General features: G+C 52.0%; 1 protein-coding gene across 2 annotated transcripts; it reads right to left on the bottom strand.

Moving 5' to 3' along the window:
* Positions 1–341: 341 nt before the first annotated feature.
* LOC309438095 (uncharacterized protein) lies at positions 342–3,783 on the bottom strand. 2 transcript variants are annotated; one of them, XM_082049003.1, is made up of 4 exons: positions 3,569–3,783; positions 2,781–2,907; positions 2,040–2,147; positions 342–1,870 (listed from the first exon to the last, which is right to left on the bottom strand). In XM_082049003.1, exons 1-4 carry the CDS (start codon positions 3,743–3,745, stop codon positions 1,071–1,073), a joined length of 1,212 nt encoding a protein of 403 aa, XP_081905129.1. In that variant the 5' UTR covers positions 3,746–3,783; the 3' UTR covers positions 342–1,070. The 2 variants fall into 2 exon arrangements, with proteins under 2 accessions (XP_081905129.1, XP_081905130.1); XM_082049004.1 differs by having other exon boundaries at positions 342–1,867.
* Positions 3,784–9,460: the final 5,677 nt, after the last annotated feature.

The raw sequence follows: 9,460 nt of genomic DNA, 5'->3' as shown, positions 1-9,460 counted from the left end.
GACAGAGACCCATTCTGGTTCTGCTCCATTTCGGGGAGTTCTGTTTGGGAGTGTCATCCGTTCAGCCTTTTGCCATCCTGCCGCGTTGTAGGGGCCTCTGAGCCTTTCAGCCTTTTGTGAACGTTGATGTTCTGTAGCTGCTTTGCTTTCCTCAAGTGCAAGTTTGTTGAATATGAGCAGAACTTGACACAGTTAGGGATTTCAGCAAATTTAGCTACTAACTAATGCAAAGTAGACAGTATACTAAAAATCACACATGTTCTAAGTGATTCATTCCATTTGGAACATATTTCTTGAAGCTAAATGACTGATACAAAACACAAATTGGGCTCATCCAGTGATCTGAGTAACACCCGTGGGTTGAAATAAAGACAATTTAATAGTACAGAAGAGGAAAAGAATAATGAGAATGCAAATGATGTAAGAATATACAAAACAAGTGATACACAACACAATTGCTCACCACACGTGGACTGATGCCCAGCCCGTCCCGGAGCTGTGGTGCCCCAGGCCCACTGCCCCCAGTTTCTGTACTGACCATGACATCAGATGGTAAGGAACAGCCCTTTGGCCACTTTGGGGCAGCTGTCCCGGCTGTGCCCCCTCCCAGCTGGCAGGGCACCAGAAGATGAAAAGTCCTTGGCTGCTCAGCATCAAACAAAACATTCGTGTATTAGAAACACTGTGCTCAGTTCCATTCCAAAACACAGTACTAAACCAGCTACTCAGAAAAACACATTCACTCTTTCCCAAAAAAGAAAAGGACATCTCCCCACACCCACCCCCGCAGCAGCCCCCAGACCCCACGGGCCCGTCAGCAGCAGATTCAGGGGGTGCCGGGCTGCGGAGGCGGCTGCAGGCTGGGGGTGCCATGGGTGCGCTGGTGAGCCAGCATGAGCCTCTCCTTCCAAAACCGCTTCTCGCAGACACCGAACTGGAAGGGCTTGGCCTCTGCCTGCCCCCCTGCTGGGGAAGGACCCTCCCTCTTCTGCTGGACACCCTCCAGCACAATATCTGGGTCCTTCGGCACACACTGGTGTCTCATCGGGTACCACTTCTGCTTGAAGGTCTTACCGCACTTGCAACACTTGTAGGGCTCCTCCCCCGGTGTGGATACGCTGGTGGATGATGAGTCTCCACTCAACTCTGAAGCTCTTGCCGCAGTCAGTGCAGGTGAAGGGCTTCTCCCCAGCATGGATGCTCTGGTGCCCAAGCAGGCTTCTTTTATGGCCAAAGCCCTTACCGCAGTCCGTGCAGGTGAAGGGCTTCACCCCGGTGTGGATGCTCTGGTGCCCAAACAGGCTACTCTTCCGCGTAAAGCTCTTGCCGCAGTCGGTGCAGGTGAAGGGCTTCTCCCCTGTGTGGATGCGCTGGTGCCCAAACAGGCTACTTTTCCGGCTAAAGCTCTTGCCGCAGTCGGTGCAGGTGAAGGGCTTCTCCCCCTTGTGGATGTGCTGGTGCTGAAGCAGGTGTTGCCTCTGTCTAAAGCTTTTACCGCACTCATTGCAGGTGAAAGGCTTCTCCCCAGTGTGGATGCTCTGGTGCCCAAGCAGGCTTCTCTTGTGGCTGAAGCTCTTACCGCAATGCGTGCAGGTGAACGGCTTCTCCCCGGTGTGGATGCGCTGGTGGACGATGAGTTTCTTCTTCTCCCTGAAGCTCTTGCCACAGTCATTGCACCTGAAGGGCTTCTCCCCGGTGTGGATGCGCTGGTGGATGATGAGATACCTCTTGGTGCTGAAGCTCTTGCCACAGTCAGTGCAGGTGAAGGGCTTCTCCCCACTGGGAATGTGCTGGTGACTCAGCAGCTGCTGCCTCTGGACAAAGCTCCTGACTCCCTTGACCTCCCTCTGGGTCCCGGGGCCAACAGCTGCTGGGGAGGAGAAAACGGGGTCACTGCCACCGACATCATGTGCACGTTGGACACCTCCCCATGGGGAGCAGCAAGGGCACCCTGCCAGCCCCACACACTTGCAGTTGCATGGATCACCCGAGGCAAGGAGACAGTGCAACCTTGACCCCCCCTGACCCTGGGTACCAACCTGGCACAGGTGTCTGGTACCTCTGCTGTTCCCGAGGGGGCTCTGGCACGCACGGTGTCTCTTCTCGCTCTATCTTGCAGATGATCTCTGGCTTAACGTTGGCCCAACCTGTCCGGGGCACAGAGAGAAGTCCCCTCTCCCGCACTGCCGGGACAGGAGCACCCGCCCCCACACCCACAGCCCCAGCATCCCCCCCACCCCGCTCCTCTCTCCTGTCCCTGCCAGGCTGCGGCTTCAGCCCGCACATCCCTGCACCTACAGCCTCCTCTCGCCTCGCCCCCGTCACCTCGGCCACTCTCCTGCACACAGGACACCTGGGAACAGCTCAAAGCTGCCCCAGGGAGGTTTAGACTGGACACGAGGAAGCATTTCTGTACTGAGGGGGTGGTCAAATCCTGGAACAGGCTGCCTGGAGAGGCAGTCGATGCCCCAAGCCTCTCCCTGTTTGAGAGGCATTTGGACAATGCCCTTAATAACATGCTGCAGTTTGTGGTCAGCCCTGAAGTGGTCACACAGTTGGACTAGATGAGCACTGTAAGTCACTTCCATCTCAAATGGGCTATTCCTTCCCATCCCATTTTCTCTCAGGAACACGCTCCACAGGAGGCTACCTAACAGGGTCAAACTTGCAATTGCAACCACCACGTCAACTCTTGGACAGCCCTTTCAATGGCTCCAGCTCACTTAAAGAGATGAATTCTTACTTGACCCCAGCCCAACATCACCAGAGAGAGTCCTCACCCAGCGAGGCGACCATCTGGTAGTTCTCCAGCATCACCTCCCGGTAGAGCTGCCGCTGACAGCCCGACAGCTTTGCCCACTCCTCGGGGGAGAAGTAGAGCGCCACATCCTCAAACGTCACCGACATCTGCAGCAAGAAGCACACCCGGCTCAGCACACCCCACCGCAGGGTTGCTAAACACCTCTGCCGAAACCTCACTACTGCCAGGCAGAGCCCCACTGGCACCAGGGGCTTGGGCATGTCAAGGGAAACACCAGGAGAGCTCAGAGAATCCTGTGCAAGGGAAGGCTGGGGGCAGAGGGGCAGTGTTGGCACAGCCAGGTGGCACAGTAGGGTCACTGGGGCATGGGGGGCTCTCTCAGCACGTTGCTGGGTTGGGGGACACTCCACCAGCTGTGCCAGGAGAGGGGCAGGGCTGGCAGGCTTACAGGCAGGTTTCACCTGTTCATATCAGATCGGGGATCCACGCCAGAGCAGCAGGGACTGTGCCCTGTCCTACACCCACGCCACAAACGCGATCACCCACCAGGACCGGACACAGCACCGTGACACAAGGGCTGGCCCGAGGCCTGGCAGCAGGCACGCTCCTGCCTGCCCCTGCCCGTGGTGCGGCTCAGCGGGCAGGAACGGGAGCACCCTGCACCGCACCGGGGCTCAAAACACTTCGCACTCACACAGCCCCACAGCAGCAGGTCCCAGGGGCGTTTTGCCACTGCTGCACCACAGCACCACCCATGGCAATCCCAGCTCGCGGTGCCCCAGAGCAGGGGCCGTGCCTGACCCCCACCTTGCCACAGCAGCCTGGAGCCCGGCGCGTCGCTGCTCTCGGCACGGAGATGGAGGCCCGTGCAGGTATTGATCCGGGAAGAGGGAGGCGGGATGCTCCGGATTCCACACGAGGTGCCTGTCCCGTCACCAGCCGCACCAGCACAGCCAGGACAGATGGTCCCTGCAAGCACAACATTTTCAGTAAGAAATCAGAGGCACAAGTTCACTCACCTGCTCACAGCTGCCTTCCCTGCACCCCAAGCCTCCATAGCTACGGGGAAACAGACCCACCAAACGATCCAAAAAGCTTGGGATAAAAGCGAGAAAGAGCCACGAAACGAAAGGTGTTTCATAAGCCTCCGAGTACCCAAATCTTGCTCCGGTGCCCCACAGGGGCAGCAGGAAGATGTGCGGGGTGTCTCGGGGGTCTGAGCACCCAGCCCGGCCCCAGCCCAGCCCTTCCCAGCGCCGGGGCCGCCAGGGCCGGATCCAGGGGCCCCGGGCGGCTGGGACACGGAGCAGCGTGTCCGCGTTGCACGGGGGCCACGGGGCGAGCCGGGGAAAGGCCGGAGCGCCGGGGGGAGCCGGGCCCTAAGGGGAGTGCGTGGGGGTCCGGCAGGGCTGGGGGGCGGCCGGCGGAGGGGAGAGCACGGGAGAGGCCGTCGGGGCCGGGGTCCCCTCCGCCGGGACCCTGCGGGCCAGCAGCGCCCATCCCCGTGCCGCGGGCCCGCCGCCCGCCGCCCCTACCTGCGCCGGGACCGCGCCGCCAGCCCCGCACGGACAAAGGCGGCGCCGGGAGCCGCCGGCAGCGTCCGCCCGGGAGGGCCGCCCGCCGCCGGGGCAGCACGGGAGGTGTAGTCCTGCCGCTCCGCCCCGCTCGGCTCGGGGGGGCGGGCACCGGGAGCACCGCTGTGTCCTTGCGGCCCCTGGCCCTGCCCGCCCTCCCTGGCCACACGGGTCCCCTGCAAATGGGCTCGGGGGCACCGAGACACGAAGGGACACGCCGGCTGGTGGGGACAGGCCGGGTGGCTGTTGGCAAACATTTCTTTGCCTTTTCTAATCGGACGGGTCCCATCTCCCCCTCGCAGGTCAGAGTCATCACTGTGTCCCATCATCGTGAAAGACACAACCCTGGTGGCTGCACCAGCCAAAAAGCCAAGTGTTGACTCACATAATGTGTCTGCTCCTGCCTGCACCCTTTCCTCTGACAGGGGAAAACAGAGATACAGATCATTTGAGCACCTATCCCTTTCAGTTGCACCCCTAGAGTTTCACAACCTTGCTTGATTCTGCCCAGGTTCTGCCTTGCCCTGACATTTGTGCCCATGTGAAAGAGCAATAAGGAATAATGGGCCACATTTTTAAGAAGTTGTGGCGTCTCCTCAGTGACATCCCAGACCTCAGCACCTGAAAGGCAGCAAAGTCACACAATCCCCTGTTGGGCTGAATAAACAGGTGCCTCGGTGGCCCTCAGCAGAGAGTTCTCTATGACAAGCCATCCTCATTTCCTTTGGTGATTTATAGCATCCATCCATTATTTAATTTGTTCTAGAATCACTGTTGCTACCGCTGCTGCCGTAGCAGCTCTCCGAGGGAAAGCTTCTCCCCACCCGGTAAGATGATCAAACGCTAGTTCTTCATGAACCAATTCTTTCCCTGTGCTATTAATTAGACCCTGTCCTTCCCAGATTTCCCCAAAGGTGTGCACTACTCCAAACGCATATCTAGAATCATTACAGATGGTACCTTCTTTTCCTTTGAACATTCACAGTGCCTGATGGAGAGCATACAGCTCGCATGTCTAAGCTGACCCGTTATTAGGCAGCCTTCCCATTCTTCTTTCAGCACTGGCACCTTCAGTGGTGGTACACCCATTGTGTCTTTTCCCTGAACTACCCTTGAAAACCCATCTATGAAGAGGTGCTGCCCATTGTCAGCTCTCCATAGGAAAGCATCAGGGTCTAATTTCCTGCTACAAATAGGAGTTTATTCATAATTCTCTCTCCTTTCCCCTGCTACCCCATTTGTTACAAGCCTGTCTTTGGTGTAAGATCTTTTTAGAGAGAAATTTAAAAGAGATAGGGTAGCTACCATTTTTAGTAAAAACTCGACATCACGACCTCCTACTTTACCACTTATATACCCTTTTACGATTTAAATGAATTTGCCCACTTAAAAAAAAACCACCACCACCACCAAAATCATTTTCAGCCCCTCTGATTCTCCAAAGTGTATTGAGTTTTCTTCCTTTAGTCACTTTTAACAGCTGCCGTTCTAGCGGTAAATAGCTCAGATTTCCACAACAATAGCATGCCATTGTCTCTCATTCTCTCACTTTTATCACCTTTAGACTTCGGTCTAAATCCTCCCTGTTTTTTTCCCTTCCAATCTTTATCTTTCACTTGCAAATTCCTAGCTAAAGCTGCTGCGAACAAATCAGTCTCTCTCATCGTTTCGCTTCTCTTCCCGACCATCATACACAAACACGACCACACGCAGAATTTTTGCAATTTCTACCTGCCAGCCTGGCACACGCTCTCTGAAATACTTCCCTAGATCCAAAAACACACTTGCTACCAGTTCATTACAAAGCCTTCCCAAAATCTTCCCCGGGCGGCGCTGGGGTGCTCCTCTGCCTTCTGTTCCTGTACTTCAATTCCGTTTACTCTTATCTCCTCAAAGATCGAAAGCTCTTAGCAGATTTTTAACCACTGTTTGGCAATTATCTCCATTTGGTTGATTATCATAATCTCAATTAGAATCACCTTGGGGCCCGGCAGTCCTGTCTGTAGGGTTAATTTCACATTCATTTAATTGATCTTTCTGGACAGACCAGCTCTCTCACTAACAGGATAACATCGGCTCAGGATGGATTATAACCCCTCCCTATCAAAATTAGAAAATTAGAAAATAACGATGCACATCGATCCCCGTCTTCCCTTAACTTAAGAGTTCGATTTCCTCACATAATCGAATCCCCAGGTGCCAGGGGTGATGGTGCATCCATGTAACACTGGAGGGCATTCACAGGTACAGCCCCCCACCCACACTTCTTCCCCTACACACACATACACACACACATCTGCTGCTGGCTGCGCTGCAAAATCACTTTAGCAATCCCATGGTAAAGCCCAACTTTACAACTTATAAAGTCATAAAAATTTACAACTCAAAGCAGGTATGTTTATTTCGACGTCGGGTGCAGGAGGGATCGTTCCACCATTCATGCGCAACTTCTAACAATATGTGGTGTGTTTAAATACAGTAAGGTGTTACATATTCATAATGACCCCAGGGACGCCTCTACATATTCATAACCTTTCCCGCTTCTTATTTAAATGAGTCTCAGATACCCATTTCCATAGTCCCTGACCCTCCCCTGTTGCACCTGCGCAGTGCCACTTGGTGGATTTGAGGAGGGGTCTTTGGATGAAGGCTCCTTCAGCTTCGTCACAGTGACATTTTTACCTTTGGCTCATTATGTTGAATTGACTGGAACCCAAGCTGCCAAGTCGATTGAAACCAGACTGGCGCCCCCTTTTGCTGTAAATCTTGGTTACCTTGTCTCCTCAAGTTTACAGCTATGTGCAGTAAAACTTCTGTTCTTGGCATTCGATGGGATTCTGTTTTTCTTAACACAAGTTTACATAAAGCTCTATACTAAGCACTTATTGTGTGGCTAAGCCTTAAAGTGTTAGTTCGTTAGTAGGCACCCATTATATGTTTAGTTAACCCTTAAAATGTTAGTTCCCTCTATCAGTGATACAGAGAGCAGAGCGCGGGGTGTTGCAGAGACCAGCTCTGCAAGCGCCTCAGTTAAATTCCTCACAGCTGTAGCTAAAATTCTCTCTCCAGGTTTCTATACTTGTTTTTGAACTTCCTCTTTATGCTGGTCATATTCCCAATCATCCTATACATACCAGTAATTCATTTGTCCAGGACATCTCTTTTCTAGGTGACTTTTAGTTACAATTTGCCAGTCTTCTCAATATAAGGTCATTGCATGCGTCACATGTTTCCCCAATAGCTTAACACCCTCCCTAAAGTACTGTATGGAGGAATGTTATCATTTTTCCTTTACATTTCCTGTTCTGAGTCCTGAGGCTTCTCCTTCCGCCTCATCTCCCCTCTCAGATTGCCCCGACCACCAAGTCTACTTTCTTACCTTGATCTGTGCACAGAGTTCCCTGGTCGCTTGTATTGTGCCTACCACTTTTTCCTTTCCCCTTTCTCCTATGGATTGCAGGGATCTGCCTTCTCCAATGCAGCCTCAGGATTTCTGTTGGTTTCTCCTGGAGTCCCCACTGATGATCCACAGGACCGTTGAAATCAACCGGGTGCCCCTTCCTGTCCTTGGGTGATAGGGACCCCCGAGATGACGATATCTCTCCCGGTCGAGACCCCAGATCTGTAGGAAACAACGCTTTTGCAAGTATGATAGGCCCAGGCAGTATTTTTCATAACGATTTTGCAAGGTTGGGTGTTCTACATAAAGACAGGCACAGCTAATAGGGCAAAAAGCTCCTGCTTATATTCCTCCAAAATCCCAGCTGCAATTTCCCTTCCCTGTTCCCCATTGGTTGGTACTGCATGGTTTACTGACTATCCAGACGCTTGCCTCAATTTACATACCATACCCTTCCCCCTAAATTAACTTGTAAATACAGCTATCTGTATATATTTCAGGAAGAGACTGTATTTTACATTAAGGATTCATAGTCCTATGTCTCTCGGTCCTCCCACCTAAATTAACTTGTAAATACAGGCATTAGTTTGTATACAGACATCAGTATATATTCCGGGAAGAGACTGTGTTTTACATTATGGATTCCTGGTCCGACATCTCTCGGTCCTTCCCCCCTGCTGGGCTCAGGCGCCAGGTCCTCAGTTCTGTAAAAACAACAGTTCTGCGTTAAACGTTCCCTACAATTTTCCTCCACTTCTTTTTACTTTTGTTGGTTTTGCATTATCTTATGATACAGTCTAGTAGGTGGCTTAAAGCTGGGACAACGTAATTTCACCTTTTTCTCCAGGAGTTATACATTCAGCATTGCTTCTTTCTTCTTGTTCTTTTAGCAGCAACATTTTAGCAGAGCACGGCAGTGGCCCTAAAGGCATTTGCTTTGATAGAGCTGTCTCTATAAGGCGTTGAACAAGTCCTTGGACACACGGAATGATGCAGCATGCTGTAGAAATAATGCTCCTGCTACTACGATTAAAGAAGTAAAGACAGATACTATCATTTCCTTCCATTTTCCAAACCAAGATTCTAACTATCCCGTGAGTGAACTATCTATTCCTGAATTCTCAGCCAATTCTGCTGCTAAAGTCGTTGAGTCCTTGAGTCTGGTTACAGTGCCGTCGGGGGCAGTATTGGTTGGGATAAAGGTACAACACCTCTCTCCTAACATTACACATGCATCACCTTTGTCTGCCAGCATCATATCTAGGATCGTCCTATTTTCCCATGCCATTCTACTAGTAGCATCTAATTGTTCAGCGATTCCATCAACTGCTTGTCTAGTATAATTTATAAATTCTTGTTGGTTATAATAAATATAATTTATCCAGTCAACATTCGTGTTTATATTTACCAACCAAAAGAAAAAGGACTCAAAACCCGCAGCTACTTGATTTCTTGCTTTGTGTTTGCTGGGGACCCCTCTGGTGACTCCAATTGAATCGAGATAAACTCTGTCATCAAAGGAAAACCCCAAGCTTTTTCTGTTGCCCTGGTTAATTACTGTGTTCAAATGCCAGGGCAGAAGGAATTGCCAATGAAACAATGTCACAGGTACCTTCCCAGTGGGGAGTAAAATGGAATGAAGTGTCATCCTCTCGCAGTACCACCAAAGATCCACTCAAGAAGCATTTGAGGACGTATGAGGACCAACATCCCGTGACTCTACAC

This window comes from Streptopelia decaocto (assembly GCF_964273445.1).
Source record: "Streptopelia decaocto genome assembly, chromosome: 1".
Classification (NCBI taxonomy): domain Eukaryota; kingdom Metazoa; phylum Chordata; class Aves; order Columbiformes; family Columbidae; genus Streptopelia; species Streptopelia decaocto.
Note: the sequence above shows the minus strand (reverse complement) of the source record. Positions and strands in the feature narration are given on the sequence as shown.

Coding starts and splice junctions, on each gene's coding strand:
- LOC309438095 (XM_082049003.1), bottom strand. CDS start 3,745: ATGTTGTGCTTGCAGGGACCATCTGTCCTGGCTGTGCTGGTGCGGCTG. Junction 2,148..2,780: donor CCAGATGGTCGCCTCGCTGG/GTGAGGACTCTC, acceptor TGCCCCGGACAG/GTTGGGCCAACGTTAAGCCA. Junction 1,871..2,039: donor GTACCAGACACCTGTGCCAG/GTTGGTACCCAG, acceptor TCTCCTCCCCAG/CAGCTGTTGGCCCCGGGACC.